General features: G+C 44.0%; 2 protein-coding genes and 1 long non-coding RNA gene across 3 annotated transcripts; 2 read left to right on the plus strand and 1 right to left on the minus strand.

The window, feature by feature from the left end:
* Nucleotides 1-974: 974 nt before the first annotated feature.
* LOC114858662 (uncharacterized) lies at nucleotides 975-16,600 on the minus strand. Its single transcript, XR_003786415.3, has 4 exons — nucleotides 16,475-16,600; nucleotides 15,941-15,999; nucleotides 2,626-2,734; nucleotides 975-2,490 (listed from the first exon to the last, which is right to left on the minus strand). It is a non-coding gene; the product is annotated as an uncharacterized LOC114858662 (long non-coding RNA).
* scrt2 (scratch family zinc finger 2) lies at nucleotides 3,870-12,141 on the plus strand. Its single transcript, XM_029156151.3, has 2 exons — nucleotides 3,870-4,616; nucleotides 7,750-12,141. The coding sequence occupies exons 1-2, from the start codon at nucleotides 4,457-4,459 to the stop codon at nucleotides 8,556-8,558; spliced, it is 969 nt and encodes a 322-aa protein (XP_029011984.1). The 5' UTR covers nucleotides 3,870-4,456; the 3' UTR covers nucleotides 8,559-12,141.
* srxn1 (sulfiredoxin 1 homolog (S. cerevisiae)) lies at nucleotides 16,593-18,500 on the plus strand. Its single transcript, XM_029156155.3, has 2 exons — nucleotides 16,593-16,854; nucleotides 17,619-18,500. Exons 1-2 carry the CDS (start codon nucleotides 16,633-16,635, stop codon nucleotides 17,826-17,828), a joined length of 432 nt encoding a protein of 143 aa, XP_029011988.1. The 5' UTR covers nucleotides 16,593-16,632; the 3' UTR covers nucleotides 17,829-18,500.
* The last annotated feature ends 702 nt before the right edge of the window (nucleotides 18,501-19,202 follow it).

Below are 19,202 nucleotides of genomic sequence, written 5' to 3' on the forward strand. Positions count from 1 at the left end.
GCTTCTACAAAGACTTTCTGGCTGTGAACTAAATTCCTATCATTATACTGTAGTTTCCTATTGGAATACAAACTAACATTTGGGAGACAATAGAACCAGTAACTATGTCCTACTCCCACATTTAAACTCGGCCCAACTTTCTATAGAGTTAATGGTCCATCAAGGCTCCTTCTACCATCAGCAGCCCTGAAAATGGTGGAACTGCGGGTAAAATATTCCTTCTCATTCCCGTATTGGGCGGGTGCTTGGTCCTGTTGCTTCTTGTTCCATTAATTACGAGCCAGAGAGGGCGCGTGCATGGAAACGGCTGTACTTCCCGACGTCTTCCTGTTGTCAAACTGCTTGATTTAAAGCTGAAAGTCTTGACATTACTCACATCTTAAGTGTTTCATTTGAAATTCAATGCGCTCGTGTGCAGAGGCCCAACGCCAACAAACGTATCAGCGCCCCGTTATTCCTGAACCCGACGGCGTTCCTGATTAGAAGCAGCTCCAGAGTGGCATGAAACTCATAAGTGTTATTTACACCTTCATTTTTTAAAGTTTTTTTTTATTACCGCTCGATTGTTTTCATTCATATCTGACTGCTTTAGTCTTTAAGCTACCTTTCATCCCGCGTGTTTTCACTTTCAGTTGTTGCTGTTGCACATTAGCAATGATCTCAGTCCTGGAAGTGGACACGTTCGTTTCTAGTGGCTGACGCTGGAGCTCCTCTCTGCGCCTGAAAGTGTGTAGCTGCTCGAGGTTCCATGGTTTATTGCTCCCACTTTCGCCGAGGTTATTTATTGAAGCGCTCCCCGCAGCCGCCCGACGCCTCTGAGCGCCTCAGTGTGACACAGAAATTTATGCCACGTGAACAACATACTGAGCTTGAGTTTAAGAGTTATTAGGAAGCATCACTCATGCATGGGGCACTATTTACAGTAATACATTCCCACATGCTGTGACTTCCTGTGGCACTTCTTGAAGGAAAAATGATGATAGATTGTGCAGGGGGTGAGGCTGTGAGAGAGCAAATGGGGGAGACGGGGAAACTGGGTTTGAAGTATTCCACAGGCCAAAGGAAGAACAAACATGCACCATACAAGACAGTGAAGGAGAAAAGATTATCATCTGGAGATGAAAGGCAGAGTGGAGGGAGGGAGATTCATTCACTGCCACACAGCTGTCTTATTTGCAAGGTGTTGAGAAACCAGATTTTTTTTTTTTCCAAGAGGATGAAAAGATTCTTCTGAAGCCAAAAGGGTCTGCTATCATTTTTGGGCAGCTTGAGCTGTAGAGATGTTATTAGCATAAATTATCTCCCCCACCAAAGAGATAGGAACATGCTCGCTCCTTTCTGCTTTTCACACTTAATTGCCCTATTTACTGAACAGTTGCCCGTGGACAACAAACGCACACGCGCGCTCCGAGACGCGCGCAGGACAACAGGCGGACACAAGCCAAATAGGGCATGAGTGATACACGGAGCCACGCACCAAACAGCATTAGCCACAGCGCGGCCGGGCTGAGCATCAGCGGCAGAACCTGAAATATTGCCTTTGTGGCCTTATTTACTGAGCCATGTCTGATCAGCGTCCGCGTGAAAAACGGGATCGTGTGCGCGACAGCGGGCGAAAAACAAAAAAAAAGGAGGAGTCTTTTTGATCGTACGAGCTGTCTGTTTAAAAAGCACGGCCGTCCTCCTGTAGCAGCTTAAAAAAGCCTCGCTGAAATGACCCAGTAAGCAAGAGGTGGGTGAATTATAGATGGCGCTGCCTAATGGACTCTCAGCGTCCGACAAGCTCAGAGTGTCTTTATATAAGCTTTGCCTATTCGCACACTCTTAAGCATCAGGTTTTATGCATCACAATCAAAGTGCAAAAGAGTCTTTATTCGCTTTGGTTAATTCTCCTCTTTGTCAGGATTCGCCAGGTGTCTGAATTAGCTGGAAGTTGAGTGATTAAACAGGCCGTCAGAAAAGCGAGATAATAAACTGTCTGGTGGATTGGGTAATTATTGGTACGCTCGCTTGCGGAGCAGCACCAGTGAATAAACCGGCTAGATTGACTTCATTCATTCAGCTGGCCAGGTTGTCTCCATAACCCTGGAGGGCCATACAAGATGTTAATGAGGCTGATTGTATCACAGCCGCCCTCCCCTCCCTCCCTCCCTGCCTCCCATCTGACCAAAGGGAAGCCCCCGCTCCGGCACTGCGGAGTGAAGACCATTCCTCCAGCCTGAGGGGGGGTCAGTCGCCCCGTCCACGTCCTGAGGCAGTGACCACATGTCGGAGGGAGTGGACTGGAGCTGCAGCACAGCAGAAAGGGGAGGAGGAGGAGGATGTGGAAACAGCTGGCAACGATTTCCTGCAGCAGGACCCAGGACACTGGAGTGCTTTGCTTTTGTTTGTCACGTTTCACCCCTAACCTTCGTCCAACTTGTTGCACTCATCCGTTGATGCAGTCGAGCTTCTATCGGCGAGGTCTGAGTTAAGAGGTCAAATGTGGTTCTGGTTGAGTCAAACAGAATTATTTAAGCATTTAAACACTGATACAAGAAAGTTTTGTTGTTGTGTTATTTTAAAACGCTGATTTTTATATTATTAGATTCGACTTTTATTATTATTCAAAGCTATCACTCATACATTCAAACTGTCCACAGGTCACATCTCCCGACTGATTCCTCCCGCGACCTTCCTCTGTCCTTGCTGCTGCGCTACCAGCTTGGCTCGGTGACAGCGGCGCGAACTTCTCCTGTAATGTACAATCACATACATGTGATAAATCCTAACCCCGGTGATTTAACACGGCCCCCTCCTGAAGCCCGCTGCATCCGAGCTGCAGGGTCACCATTAGTGGCAGCCATGATTTAGGAGACGAGCAATGGGGGCATCCCTAAACGCCCGGGTAAATCTGCAGCACATGCAGGCGGAGTGAACCGCAATATTAGAAGATATGGAAAATGTAACATATATACAGAAAAGGGAGTCTGTCATTTCAAGGTCAGAGAGGCCAGAACCGCTCACCCGAAAGACTTACGGCTATTATCTACTGCATCTCTGCTAAAATATAACCTGCAGGAACTTTTAAAATCTATGAATTTATTTGTAATTGGCTGAATTATATTTTAATGAAACAGCGTTTTATTGCGGTCAGACATTAATCAAACATGTGATGGGGCACAAGTGTCTCCTGTTGATAGTGAATCAAACAGGTGCATTGTTTTTGTTGCATTTGAAACATCTTTTGCTTTTGGAAACCTTTATTACACTGTTGTGAGTTTTTATTTTAGTCCGACGAGGCGAAAGCAACTGTTGAGCTCTACAGGAAAATGTCACCCATAATGTTACATGAAATGTAAACAGTGAGATAATAAATTCACACAAACACAAACCTACTCAGCGCTATCGGGCCACTTTAGCGAGCACAGATCTAATTCTGGATTTCACCCTAATCAAAAAAGATGTAATTAATTAATCAGATAATTCGCGGCCACGCACGGCAGGACACACATCTGTGCGGCAGTAATGGGGAGAGAGAGATAGAGAGAGAGAGAGAGAGAGAGAAAGAGAGAGAGAGAGGGGGACGAGCTGAGCCTGAGCAGTTCCTGCTGCACCGCTTCCCCACCGCCTTGTCGTCGCCAGTGCTGGAATCCAGCGGCGCAGTAGAAGAGGTCCGGCGCTCCCCGGCGTTCGGACCGCCTCTCCGGCGTGGGACGGGGGAGACGGGGGAGACGGAGGCAGCGCCTGTGCAAGGCAAACATAAACTGTGGCACTTCATCTGAAAACAATAGGGGACAGGACACTGAGTGTGCTCTCATCCACATCTCCATTGTCTGCCCTCCTCTTTTACTCCTCCTCTGAGCATGGAGCATAAGCGGGGTGAGAGAGGGAGGGGAGCGGGGGAGAAGGGGGAGCAACAGTGGGGGCAGTGGGGGTCTGGCTGTGTTCTTTCCCCTCTGTCTATGTGCGAATGCACAGACGGTTCAGTAGTAATTTGATGTGTGTCCCCGGGGACATTTGATGGATTAAAGCTAAGCAGCTCCATTTCGCAGCACCACCTGATCTTCCACTGCCTGTGCCCCATATAAAGGCTGGCGTGATTGCTGATCTCAGCTAGTCTGACAGTCTCTCTCTCCCTCCTCTCTCTGTCTGTCTCCATCTCGTCTCTTCCTCACTGGTCCCTTAAGCCTGCTGCATCACAGGAGCTATCCAGTGCTGAACAGGATCGCTTTTATTTTTTATTTTTTTATTTTTCTGGGGGAAGCTGGGGGAGCCAGAGTATCACATAGCATCGCCGTCAGCCCTTTTCTCTACCGGCTTCCATTTTCTTTCTTATCTTATGTTTTTGGCTGTTGTCTCCACATTAATCGCAAGGATTACCGTCCGGCCGGCGCTGCTCGCGTGCTTCCTCAGCAGGTTTTTTTGCTTTTCTCTCATGTGTTTTTCTCAGCGCTGTGTTTTGATCCATTGAAACATGCCACGCTCATTTTTGGTGAAGAAGATCAAGCTTGATGATTTCTCTTCGTCCAATGTGGCCACTTCCAATCACCATCACCACCTGGACGACTCCTTCACGTTCACGCGCTCCATCACAGACTCGGTGACCAGCCTCGGGGTTCGTCTCAGTGAAAATGGTGAGTTAACATGCCTCCACTCGTCTGCCCTGCTCCAGTTAAAGATGTGCTAGCACTTCTGCCTGTTGAGAGCTCCGGTGCTGATTTCAGCACGCCTGGCATTTCCACAATTAGCACAGATGGCTTTCTCTTTTGTTGTTTGTCTCGGGTGCGATTTTCATTTGCTTTGGCCGATCACATGCTCGTGGAGTGTAAGTTAATGTCGGAGCCAGCTGATTTTTGCAGCAATATCCTAAATAATCCCCTCCAGAGGCACCCCACCCCCATCGCCGTGCTCCCAGACTTTTGTTTTTTGACTCCAGCGAAGGACAGACACAATTCAGGTCACAGCCGCGGATTAGCTTATGTAAATAGGGAACAAAACGTGTGTCTAATCAGGAGAAGCTCCAGTTACGCATTTGTGCGACTGCACCGACCCTGAGCTGGCTGGGTACAAGCTAACTATGTCTACTCATCTTGTGGGCTCAAAAATCCATGAATATGAGAGATGAGTATCAGATGATACATTTGTCCTTAGCTGTTATTGTCCTTGAGTTCCCATCACGGTCCGATCCTCCCTTGCCCCCCTCTTCCCCTCCAAATGGAGCATGCACACTCTCCCCACCCCCATCGCTCCACTACATCTTTCTCTTCCTTCCGGGCATTGGGAAACTAGCAGGGGTTAGAGTTTCAGCCATGCAGGTCCATCAGCGCGACGAGCGACACCGACATGCCGTACAGTACGGGCGCGGGGGCGGCGGCGCGGAGCTGGGCTGCGAAAGGGAGCGAAATGGGAGCAGCGGGGCTGATCATGTGACGGAGGTCGTACAGTAAACACCGAGAAAGGCAAATAGCTGCACCGGGCTCGGCGCGCGCACCGGTCACGCTAGGCTCCAGCAGTCAGCGCCGAGCGAGCGGCGACCTCTGCGCTGAGCCGCCCGCCGCTTCCATTTTGCGGCCACGTTCGGAGGCCATATGTGTCTTTGTTATGATGTGTCAGGATATTCTCGCAGCGAGGACGCAGCAGCGTCCGCAGCTCAGCGTTGTGATGCTGCCCACCTGTTATCCAACCACGTCAATAGCAGGGAAATTCATCGACAGGATTAGAGGATTTGTTTTGTTTGTGGGGGCAGAGTAGTTTGAGGAATTTATTAGATTACTTAAAAAAAAACAACCTGCTGAGTGAAGACTATGAAAAAGGGAACACTATCTGTATTTACCAGAGATATTTTGCAGCTTATAATGATGTTTTTGAAGATTTCCTGTGGCACTATTATTAAAGAATCAATTAATAACATTATTTCCACTTTCTATTGTTCCTGAATCGATTGTTCAAAACCGTGAAAAATAAGCATTACATTCAAAAAGAGAAAAGACCCATGCAGCACTACAGCACTGTTGACAAAAGGCATTTAATTATAACAAAAGAAATGTGCTTTTCATGCTAGAAGGAGAGAAAAAAACAAAGGCTGAATCTAAGAACCCTCAGCGTGGCTGAAATACCCAACATCAGCACTTCTGCCGCGCCAGGAGATTTTCCTTTCCCCCCATTGTGGAGACATTTGACTTGAGTGTCTGTCGAACAACAAAGAGGGGTGGCTGAGAGGGTCCATTAATTACATGCTTGCTTTGCATTAGAGAAATGAGTCTATGGGCTGTAAAGGCTGATACAGCGCAAGCACCTAAATGATGAGCTCCTTGTCTGACCTTGGGTAATTGAAGCCCGGTAAAACCCTGCTTACACCCGACCAGGATGTTTTGTTGAGGAAAAGACCAAAAGCCAAAAGCGCTAGCTCAGCACGGTGAAGGCCATGTCGTCATATGCTACGCAGAGGCCTTCAGCTATTTTTATGACTGGCTTGAACAGGTGGACTGAGCCACAAATAACTGGTGAAGCAGCTTTTGTGAATTAAATTCTAATTATAACTTATGGGAAATAATAAACGGGCACACCCACATTGCTTTGTTTACTGCTCATGACGGACTGAGCCTTCCTTCTGGACGCTCCGTCCGTGTATTAATGTGCCCAGACCTGGTGTTTTCAACAAAGCGGATGTGAAGAGAAGCTGTGGAGCGAGGAAGCACTTCAGCTGATTTCTTAATGGCTCCTTCTGGAGCGCTCGCCCCCGTCGACAGGTGACCCTCTTAAACAAACACCCCTCGCTTCTCCTCACCCCCCGATAATTATGGCGCCTGACTTGATCTGTTGCTCGCACTATTTCCATCTCCTGGTCGTCGTGGAACAGCTGCACTATTTTACAGATGATAAACTATTGATCAGCTCAAAACTTTGAATTTCATTAAAGCACAGTCAATACCTCATTTCCACTGCTTGCTGCACACGGGGATTCAGAATGGCTCCTTTTTTTTCTTTTTTTTGCAGTTATGCACTATTTCTCTCAGGAAAAGAATTTCCTCACATTCTCAACCTATACAGTAAAACATCTGGAGGAAAAATGCATTTAGTATTTATTCGGCTTCAGAGATGCACAGCGTGACAATATATCTCTGTTTGGATGCATTTAGCTGCCAGAAAGCCTTTTAGTTCCTCTGGCAGGGTGTTGCTTCAGAGCTAAAGGAAAGACATGAGTGACGACAACAGAAATATATCTCTGTAAAAACATGCTCCGTACAGTTGGGGACATTGAAATCACCGCTTTGCTGCATCATGCCTCAACCTGCTTGAAACGAAGCAGCTACAGTATGTGTCAAAGGCTCTCAGACATGCAACCTGTTTGAAGGGGCGGTGCTTAAACAAGATTCTGCCTGACCTGTAATCCCAGAGCTCACAGACCATTAAGCAAACACGGGGACAGAAGACCGTAATCGATGCAGTGACGGAGGTCTGATGAGTGACACTTATTTAGTTTAGACTTCTCACACGCCAGACTTATTCCATGACTTGTAATCTAGATTTCCCCTTTAGTGCAAATTACACCAGTGGGCGCACGACGTTTCCCAGCATCATCTGTTGTGCGCACGACCTGCGAGTTCTGCAAGGAACGCAATTAGTCCTGTGCTGCCACTCACTCGTTCTCCATCTTACAAAGGGCACCCATCCAACATGATAATCATGCAATCGCCCACATGTCACTGTGTCCTTATCCATCACCAACCCCTGGCCAACTGTGTTTGATGTCTGTTTCTTACCCAGGCTACATCCAGGATTACATCACACCATCTGTATACCAGGGGGAGAAAAAGATGGAGCACAAGCTGGCCTCGCCAGTGTCAGACCCCCTGTACACCCAGGTCAGCGGCGGGGAGGAGTACTGCGACCCTGACCTGAAGCACCCTGACAGCCCCCAGTCTGGCATGACCGCCAGCGGCTTCTACAGTGGTGAATCGGAGGCCCTGGCCGAGGGTTACACCATGGATGCCTTCTTCATCTCCGACGGGCGCTCGCGGAGAAAGGGCGACGGCGAGAGTCGTGGGGGGGGCTCCAGGAGCAGCAGTGCCAACGGCAGCGGCGGCGGCGCCCAGGAGAGGGGCGCCGGGACGCCCCGCCACATCTGCAACGAGTGCGGCAAGACCTACGCCACCTCGTCCAACCTCAGCCGGCACAAGCAGACGCACCGCAGCCTGGACAGCAAGATGGCCCGCAAGTGTCCCACCTGCAGCAAGGTGTACGTGTCCATGCCGGCGCTGGCCATGCACATCCTCACCCACGACCTCAAGCACAAGTGCGACGTGTGCAGCAAGGCCTTCAGCCGGCCGTGGCTCCTGCAGGGCCACATGCGCTCGCACACGGGGGAGAAGCCTTTCGCCTGCGCCCACTGTGGCAAAGCCTTCGCCGACCGCTCAAACCTCCGCGCCCACATGCAAACACACTCTGCCTTCAAGCACTACAGATGCAAGCGCTGCAATAAGACCTTCGCTCTCAAGTCCTACCTGAACAAGCACTACGAGTCCGCTTGCTTTAAGGGCTCCGCAGACGAGGACGACTCTGGATCAGAGAACTAATCACGAGGAAGACCCCCCCCCACCCCCCAGTTGTTGGTTCGCAGCCCACAACCCCGTTCACTCTGCCCTCCATGCCTTTTTTCCTCCCTTTTTTAGAAAGCAATATTTTCACTGAGATTACGTGAAGAAACTGATTATGGCAAAGACAATTTCAAAAAGATGCTGGATTTTTTTCCCTGCACAGTAGCTAATCTTCCACAGAAACATACAATCAAACAACTTCCCCCAAATAGAGACTGTAGACGATAGTTGTACACATTTAAGCGACATGTGCTCGCGCTGACGCGGGCGCACGGAAACACACTGACACTTGTATGCACACACTCATGTACAAACATGACACACGCGCGCAATTATATATGAGGCCTGGCATGTGAATTTTTATCAATGACTATAATGATATTGATATCAATAGTAATAATATTTAGATTCCTGATATTTTATAGCAAATAGTATTAAGAAAATGAAAAAAAAAACATAAAAAAGGACTAACAGTGTTCTTTTGTTTTTTAGAGACAAAATGACCTCTTGTATTTTTATGCTGCTTTTTATTTGCTAAGAATTGAATTCTTTTGCAACTGCCAACATGAACTTTTTATGAAAATGTGAACTATGACAGTATTTGCAAAAAAAGGGAGATCATTTTCAAAGGTAAAAAGACAAAACCCCTTTTTTCCAGTGTTTCAATTTAACGGATGTTATTTTTCTATTTGATTTTTCTAAATTTATTTTTTTGTGCTTCTTATCCCTCGTCGGTCAAAAAGCATCTTTGTAACTGTGGGTAGACAGGAGACGCTCGTAGGCCACAGGTCATTGAATTCACCCCTGCAGCAGCAGCAGCAGCGGTTTTAAAACGTTTAGCAGGCCTGTTGAACAGGTTATCACGCACGCCGCCTGATCCAATCCATAGTCTCACGCGACGCAGGGACGCAGACAAAACAAAGCGGAACCCGACCAAACGACCTATTGTTATAAGTGCCACGCGTGGTCGTCTATAGCAATCCAATCTCCCGTTGTTCTTCCTCCACCGCGGTGGCTTGCATAAACTTCGCTGCCTTCGTGGTGCACCGTCCAATCCTAACAAGCAATCTCCAGCCAGTGTTCGAGGTGCTTCCCCTCTGCCAGTGTTACCTCGGAGTGAAGGTATGAAGTCACGCACCCTCAGTTACAAAGTGACACTCCAATAATTCTGTTTGTCTGTTTATATGTCGCTCGAAGCTCCGCCCACAGTTTAGATGCATCCATCTATTTATCATGTAAATACTTTATTTATCTGCCTATTTACAGTATCTATTTATTTATTTATTTAACCTATTTTTGTGTATTTATTGAAGACCTGCTTATTTCTTAATTATCATGTATTTATTTATTGCTTTTATTTAAAAAAAAAAAGAACATTCATTGACCTTGTAAGATGCTGCTGATCTTCAAAGAAAATGTTTATATGCATGAAAACTGTAGAAAGTCCGTGGGACTTAGTTTTTTAAAGAGGAACAATGTACAGTACCAGTGATAGAAGGCTTCCAATGAATTACTGCAGAGATACATGTGTTTTGTGGCAATAACGTTACTGATCCAGCAACTCCAATAACACACCGTTCTGTTTTCAGATGACTTAGGGCAATAAAAAGAGACGAATCAAAAGCTAAAATCTCCATCTTGCTGTTTTGCAAAAGCATTGGCGGCCTCCACCCGAATTCTGGCCCTTATTTACAGCATCTCAGGCAATAAGCAACTCACAGAGACGGCCGACAGTTCAAATGTAACATCATTACAGTAGAACCTGTAAAAAAAAAAACCTGTCAAATGGAAAAGCAATAATAATAATGATGCAATGACTATGAACATTCAGTTCTTTAACCAGTGAAGTTAAAACTGCTATTGTTAGTACTTTTATTATTTTTTTATATTTTTCATTCTATGGTGAAAAGCAATCAGGTAAAACGTCCTCTGGCAGCTGACTTGATTTGACTGAATTCCTTTGTTGCATATTGATTTCATGACAGGATTGTTAACGTCCTCGGTTAAGTGTTAGCCGGTAAATAGAATCAGAATCAAAGCCGCCACTGCTTTGCACAGATTCAGGGCCGTTTTAAAGAGCAAAGCAAAGCGAATCCTGCTTTGCTGACATATCGATGGCCATACGTTCATCACAGCGTAACTACTGCTAAATGATCGTGACACCACCTGTCGTTACAGAGAAAGTTTTTATGTCTGCTGAAATGAAACAGCCCCAAATAATGCACTTCTAGGTCCCTTCATTTTGTCCCTCCGCTCCCCACTGGCCGCCCTCATCTCGTCCCAACTGCCTCCAAACAGACGAGGCGGCGATGGGATGTGCTGAGGCGGGATTGGCGGAGGGCGGCGGAGTGTGGGAGGATAACAGGTGTTTGCAGACAGACTGCAGATAGGGAGTGTAATTGAGTCGGTGAGCGACCTCCAAGGGGAAGGTCAAGCACCAGCAGGCAAATGCACTGTCAGCGATTTGCATATTCCAAATGGATGCCACAGTCGCAGTGATGCTGAGCTCGTCCTTAAAAACCAAAACCAAAAAAACACACACACACACACACACACACACAAAACCAGGGATGAATAGAAAAAAAAGAGGGTTTTCTGCTCTGTTTGTCCATCTAGTCCTCCTGCTTCACCATCATCCTGTCAATGGTCGCCTAAGTGCTACAGCTGAATCAATGCATGAGAGCATCAAACCACCTGTCCACTGATTAACTTGCAGAACATGCAGTTTGGCACGTCGCTCTTTTATCCAGCTGATGTTGAAATCACTAGTTTTGTTAGAGGTGTTAACTATTTTACAGTGGGCCCCAAAACCTGAAGATAGTGTTTAATTAAGGCAGATAAAAGCAATGAGATCGTTAAAAACATCAATTGGAAATATATGGCAGGCTTAAACTGTTGGTGGTACAGACTGTCCTACTTAAAGGAGGCACAATTTGATTCTAAACCTCTGAATTTAAACGTAGGGAAACATTGTTCCTCTTTGACCATTTTGTAAATATCTCTGTAAATATATCACAGCAATAATATGACAATGCATGTAGACATTTAATTGCTCTTTTTCTATTCATGTTGTCTTTTTTTATTAAAAAAAAAGACAAATACAGGTACAAATTGCAGTCTGGGTGGCCATGTGAATCAGGGAGTGTCTTGATTAAAATGCTATCTGTTGTAAGTTACAAACAAAAACTTGTGTATTCTCAAAGATCTGATCATGTTCTGTATAATTTCTCTCTTCTTGTTTTCTTTTATTTATGTGCCCGGCTTGGCTGCGCAATGAAAAAGTGCCAAAAAGTATGATTTCCATGACAAAAGCCTTCAACATATGGTTGGCTGCTTAAAACCTTCCATATGGTCCTCAAAAAAAAAAACTGATTAAGATTTTCCACTTTCCTTCTCTCTGTCTTGCTCTCTCTCTTTAGCTTTCTCTCTCTGTTCCAGATGAGTATGAAGAAACTTAAGCCATGATTGCTGAGGGGTGTTTTGATTTATCTTGTTCTGCTACAATAATAATGATGACAACAATAGCAATGATAACATTAATAAAAACAATAGCACAAGGAAACTAGTCTACACTTTTTTCAATCAGTCAAATTCTATTAGGACTTTTATCTTGTACACACAGATGCACTTTTGTGTTTGCTGTCAAATAATTCAACCCATGTATTTATACAATTTATCTAAAAAATGGTGTGAAATAGGGTTAGTCAACGTTAGCACGGTGAGTAATTATATTGCAGCTATGATTATTAAATGCCATCAGCTGTAGCCTCCTCCATCAATGTTTGAGGGATTTTACTGTCGTTTCACTTGCTTTAAGGCACAAACGCACCTTCATCAGAGATAAGAACAGAAACCACCAAACACGGCTCTGAACGAGAGTTCCCGAGATGTCGCAGTTTTCAAAAGCAGAGGCATCTGTTCCACCACTATTAAGCCCTTCCTGGTCATTAAATTTTAATGGAACATTGATTTTATGCTAGAACTACTCTTTCTGAGTGACTCAAAAGCTGGGGAAAAATATGGAACAAAATAAAAATGAATCATGACAGCGGACAGGGATTATTATTCTGGGGCTTTTCTTGATTGGTTTCAAGGGAACATACAACACTTTTCAATCGCTTGTGTCCTTTGGTGTCCTCCAGCAGCGCAGCAGCAACATAATGAGGCTGCAGGCAGAGCAGAGCAGGGACTCAGAATCAAGACACTTCAGTGTGGGGAAGCGCTGATGCTACGCTAGTTATGCTCCTCGAGGTGCACGAATACTGTATAGGCACATTCACATCTTGAGTGGAATCAGAGATGTTACAACAAAGTCAATCTCTGCTGCAAATCAGCAGCAGGCCGCGCATCAACATTCACGCAGAGTAGTCGCTCAAACTTTACCCCGGCAGATGTTGTCCCTTATCACATTTTATGATGAAAGTAAATAACTGATTTCATTACATGGCAATTGAGTGTAAAATGGGAACCCATGGAATCCAATTACATGACCCACGGGTGTGATGTGCGCGTGTGACGGCGGCGGCTGAGTGATCAGTAGGTAGCGGCACCGTGGCCCTGCATACAGATGCACAGCGGCGGCGCCCGGCCGCACATCAGGTGAATTATTGAAAACAACCTGCAGAATTGAGTGCGGTACACTCACACTCGCTCAGAGATATTGACCTGAAAATGCTATCATCCTTTGAGTGACTGCGCGAGGGAAAATGCGTCTGGCTCACGACGCGGTGAAGGGGCAGCACCAGGTGATACATCCACCCGTGGCAGCGGGAACAGGGCCGTTCAGCAGCACAAACCGCACATGGAGCCTTTAACAGAGAAGCTGGCACCCAACACAGACTAATTCTGTTTGATGCTAAGACGACAGGCAAAGGTGCTTACGCGCAACCCGTTCAGAGAGCAGGGAAATATTGTAATATGAGCTAATGTTTGCACCTTCAGAAGGGAGAATATGTGCAGTAAAACTAAATATCAGTGACAAATGGTTATAAGGAAATCACTTTATTATTATTATCATTGGATGCAGATGGGCAATAATAATTTATTCACAGTTGAAATGATCTTTGTAGCTCTTCCTGTGTTTCAGACTACGTTTCAGGGTTTTTAAATTATTTCTACAAACCTGATTGATTAAAATGTAGTGATTAATAATAGAATTAGATGAGTTATTCAAAAAATGGCCAATATTTCCAGCATTAAAATAAATATATGTGTGTGTTTTGTACTGTTGGTCGAGCAATAGAAGCCACTTAAGGCCAAGTTGGATATTTATCTTTTTTTATAGGGTTCCAGAAATCTAATCAAAAGAATAATCGGCAATGAAGACAATCAAATAATGTAATAAATGGTAAAGGTGGCAACTGGTGTCCCTCCGTTGTTTACAGGTGACAGAGAAAACAACATGTTGTGTTTGTGATAATTTAAGCCATTATTACTTGATTTAGAGCAGGCCCTGGCTCTGACCCGTCTCATACACCTGGCGCCATCTGTTGGCTGATCGCTACCTGTCAGCATGAACCACAAAAACACGCAGGCTTTGTCTGTCAAATATGTTAGAAGCTGCTCTATTTACAATAAAAGATGAAAATCCCCATTTGCCCCAAAAGAACAATCTGCATGCGTGATGTCCGAAGCACGAGACACAAGAGGTTAGTCCCACCAGCTCAGGCCCAGCAGCTGTAACTGCGCCTTTAAGAACAGTTTGTCTTCACATTCTGCATCACAGGAGAGATGCTCATTAAAAGCGCCTCCATTCCTCACTGTTTCATCAAGTGAGACTGCCAAGCTCTTTAACTCAGTGTTCTTGATGTTTGTGCTGTTTGTGTAAAACCCATCTGTTTCCTCGTCTCTCTGTTGGCAGAGGGTCCACCTCATCCGTATGTTTCTCTTTTTGAAGTCATGTCAAAAACACATTTTTATGCATCTGAGATATCCAACTTGTCATCAGCACTCAGGCAAAAGTCAAGGAGGGCATTCCCTAAATAGCTCCTTTCTCCTCATATACAATACACGCGCAAACAAGGGTAGCAAAGTGTACTGGAGTTACCAAGTTTCTGGAATAAGATCATTTTATTATCACGCTTGTATTTTTCTGTTTTACTTCTACATTTAGTGTAAATAAAGCTCTCTTTGGTTGAGGTTTGGAGAACAAATTAATTTGGAGACAAAGCAGATCATTAAAGAACAGTCACATTTCAGGCAGCTGTACTAGAAGGAAGCAAAATCAGAATAATGCTACGGGTTTGGGCAGTGAGAATCAACGTCACTTAACAAATCAGTCACATTCAGCTACCGTTACTAAACCATGTCATGATTTCAGACACATTAATCTATCACAAAGCTGTTTTGAAGACTGAAAACCGCTGTCAGAATAATTATGGCTTTAAAAGCATTTCAACGTGTATAAAAAAGAGACGGTATAAATAAATATAGCACACTTCCCTTCCCTGAAAGCTGGCAGGTAATTTTCTTCAGCCGCACTAAATGTGACAATCCCAGGGGGACTGAAATCTAATATTAACAGCAAATCATTATGTGGGAACTGTTCTTCCATGACCCGCTGCTGTTCCTGTGTGACTAACTCAATCTAAGTAATTGAGATATGTTAGTAACTAGAATACAGTCCTGCTGTGACAGCAGAGGGTCACGCAGAGTGTAGTGGGACTCCAAACACACCTTAGAACTGCAGATGATTTACACATCTATACGCTTTGACTTATCTCTCCTCTTTGTGAGATGCTGGTGTCTTTGAGCGGGTGATGAAGTACGTACCTTTTGATTGACAGCAAAGCGGCAACTTGAATTTGACATAAAGCGGTGAATGCCCAGGGGGAATATGTCACCATGCACAGATACCGTACAGTAGTTATTCATACACAAACCAAGTCATACACAGTCAGCTGCACAATCTGTGTGTATATAAGAATAGTAGGACCTAATTGGAGTCTTCAGTTGTGTTTACACTACTCTGCTGTCAGCTAAATTGCTCTATATGAGGAAAAAGGTATCTAAGATGCTTTGGAGAAACACGTTGTTGCTGTTATTTGAGGATGTTAAGCTTCAAGCTGCATCTACATCCGGTGTTTTGTTGAGTTTTATTCCAATATATTGTCTAATGTACTGGTACCAGAGTTAATGATTACATACTATATATAGGCCTCCTTCATGTTGTAACTGATCCCCTGTGACCAATTAATCAACATAAAAGGCGCCGCCATTGTAGTTCAAAGTTTTTGTAATAATTCAATGTAATGACCTGCCTCTCCTGTCCAAGAAATCATTTTTAATTGTCTCATTAGAAGACGCTGTGGTGACAACAGTCATCGTGTCTCGTCTCCGCCGCTGCACATCTTTCCACTTACCTGTGCAAAACTGCGAGGCCGGACGTGCTTTCCGTGGCCGCAGCGATTCTTTGAAAACCCTGCAAAAAAAAAAAACACATCATCAAGCAGAGCACTTTGAAGGAGGAAGCCAATATCACGCAACAGTTGACAACACCCTCCACTGACCTCATTAAAAAACATTTTCCACCAAAGGATTCTGAGCTCTTCTTAACGGTTTTATTAATTGCAGGACATTTTAGTGTCAGGCTGTTCATGAAATAATTAAGCTACAGGAAGGTAAGACATGTAAATTGAATATAACATGCAATTACAAACTCAGCTTCAACCCTTGGTTGATCTGGTAATTCTACAAATAGTTAGAATTTAATAGTTTTTGAGTGTCTAGAAAACAGAGACACACTAACTAGCTTGTTTGTGAATGAAATTAAACAATATTAGCTCCTTGATAGGAGCTGAGTAATAAAAAGAGCTGACGTGAGTCAGACCGGCTGCACTTTGTGTAACTAAAACTTGTCAATTTATACTATAATATCTTTTCTATTAAAGTATTACCTTCGTAACAACCGATACTCTTGCTAGAGTCTCCACTGTTTTTTTAACGTTGGTCAGTTAAAGGGCGGGTGCATTAATGATTGACAGCAGTATGCAGCCAATTAACGCCTTCCATTGGAGGTCATGCGCACTGTGAATCACGGAAGTAAATAAGCCAAATGTTTTGTTTTGGTCCACGAAGTAAAACTCAAGTAAAGCTTTTGGCTCTATGTCGTAGAAACATGTCTATAAAGTCCACTCCCGGAACAAAGTGTGACAACCGGTCCGTTCACTCAGACTGCGTCGAGGAGGTTCATAACATCCCTTTGAACGTTCTTATCAGACCGATCCCTCCGGTTCTGGACGAGCTGAAAGTCCAGAGTCTGATGGGCACAATACAGGTAACGCACTGTCACTGCATCACATGAGTGGGCCTTGGTAGTACTGGGTACGCGTAGATGCTCTGTTAATAATGAACGACTTACATGTTTAACATACAGTTATAATTGATTTTTGGTGTAAACTCTTAAACTTTTCTAACTTTGTAAGAAATGTCATTGTTTTTACTTTGATCATCCGGTCGCGTGCTTGTTGTATTGTGTGTATATATATAAATGTCTTCTATCTTTTATATTCTCAGTCATAAAGTCTGAATGCAAACGTTTCTAGTCATTTCTAACTCCTAGTTTGGCAACAGAGAAAAGTGAGTTAATGTGCGGGAGTTATATATATATATATATATATATATATATATATATATATATATATATATATATATATATATATATATATATATATATATATATATATATAACTGCTGTCATATATTGTGTTGGTCATTAATTTGTATTCTTTGTAATTCAATAATTTAGTTTATGCAAAATTAATTTTGACTACATGAACACTACTTTAGAGGCAGTAGCTCTATCTGTTAAAACTCGTCTTAGACTCTTGTATCTTTTATACATAGGCAGTAACACATTTCTTGCTGCTCTGAACATTTACGCACATTCTGGGGACCGGTTTTAGGAATCGTTATGAGACATTAGAAGCTACAAACAGCTACTGTAAAATTAAAAACATTTGAACATGTTTTTTTTATGTTTTGCAGTCATTTCTGATCCACACCTTTAGCTGAATAAATGAACAGTTTCTTTCCTTTCAGGGATCAGCAGACATTGGTGTTGTTCCTCCCATTGATGTGCTCTGGATTAAGGGCAGAGAGGGGGGAAATTACTACTACTCTTTTGGAGGCTGCCATAGGTTTGCTGCCTATCAGAGACTGAACATGTTGACCATCCCTGCAAAACTCATCAAATCAAACATCTCAGACCTAAGCACTTATTTGGGGGCTTCGACACCAGACCTGCGCTGATGCTGGAGCTCATTGTTTTGAGAGACTCAGGTTACTCTTCTGTTCCAGCTGGTGACTGTAGAAAGATTTTTTACCAGCAGGGGGAAACGTAACTCTTTAGTGGAAAATAGAACATTTAAGTGTAAATTAAAGGGTTGTGTGTGATTTTATATCTTACCCAAGAGCCTGTCATTTAATTTCAGCCCAGTTTGCACATAAAAATTCAGTTTAATGGACTCTTTCCTTATTTATTTTCTTGTGTCTTTGACATGATGGTGAAACAGTTGTTTACTTTGGGGACTGTTGCCATTTTTCTTTTTTTTGGAGCAAATGGAGGATTGGGAACAGAACTGAGTGACACTTTGATTTGTCACAGGTGTTGACACAGTGATGATAGCGGCCCAGTAAACTGTGAGAGCGGGCCAGCGGGTTCACTCCGCTGCAGTATTCTCATGTCTAATGTAGTTGCTTTTACTCTGCTACAATTTGAGTGTATGAGTCATCGAGAGTCATGACACCCTGAAAATGCCAGATCTGATGTGAGCTACAGTACCTGAGGAGCCGGAGGTCATGTCAAGTAGATAATAATATTTAACTCTAAGCTAAAACACATCCATCACAATAAATAACTGTAAATGTTAAAGACAAAGCTGGTTTGTTTTAAAGGTTTGAATAAAAATTCGGAGTACTTTATTATATTTTTTTCTAAACTTGCTGAAATCTCAATATCAAACTTCAGCGATGCGTCTGTTCACGCACAGGGAGGATTGTGATGTTTCAGACAGCGCATGAAGACGAGGCAGGATGTGAAGCCTACAGACCAGATGGCGCGTGCAGGGAGTCAGGTGTTATGGGAGCGTCAGGCTGACAACGTCTTAGTCAAGATGTTGAGCCTGGCCGAGTGTGCGCCTTCCTCCCATCATCAGTCTTTCATACTTGTTGTCTCAGAGAAGGATGCCTCCTGTAGCCTTCCAGATTGTGTTTTCCAGGAGAAAGGGGAAGAAGGACGAGCATCTTCCCTCTGTCATCCAGGTTTGCTCATATGAAAATCCTCTTTTAGACTTCTTTCAGTCTCAGATAAAATTACTCTGCGTTACATTGACTAATATTAAATGTATACATTTGTATATTTTTTATCCTTTAACATGCAAAATAATTAAAATATAATGATGCTTGTACTGAATGTGAGACTGGCTCTGCTTCTTTTAAGCAGCAAGTCAACAATTCACTGGCTCCATCTTTAATGGGAGGAACTACACAGTGGCTTTAGAGAGTATTCAAAGTAAATCAAGGAACTGCAGAGAGACAAGGCCTCAGATCTGCCTATAATGTCCCTTTGTGGCCACTGAGGAAATGAAGGGAGACGTAGGTCAGCTTTTACCGACTCTCCTCAGA

The sequence above is a fragment of the Betta splendens genome, chromosome 7, assembly GCF_900634795.4.
Source record: "Betta splendens chromosome 7, fBetSpl5.4, whole genome shotgun sequence".
Classification (NCBI taxonomy): Eukaryota; Metazoa; Chordata; class Actinopteri; order Anabantiformes; family Osphronemidae; genus Betta; species Betta splendens.

What these genes read in the sequence shown, in the direction of transcription:
- scrt2 (XM_029156151.3), top strand. Translation starts at nt 4,457, where the DNA reads ATGCCACGCTCATTTTTGGTGAAGAAGATCAAGCTTGATGATTTCTCT. An exon ending in GGTTCGTCTCAGTGAAAATG is followed by an intron (nt 4,617 to 7,749) that starts GTGAGTTAACAT and finishes TTTCTTACCCAG; the next exon opens with GCTACATCCAGGATTACATC.
- srxn1 (XM_029156155.3), top strand. Translation starts at nt 16,633, where the DNA reads ATGTTTTGTTTTGGTCCACGAAGTAAAACTCAAGTAAAGCTTTTGGCT. An exon ending in GTCTGATGGGCACAATACAG is followed by an intron (nt 16,855 to 17,618) that starts GTAACGCACTGT and finishes CTTTCCTTTCAG; the next exon opens with GGATCAGCAGACATTGGTGT.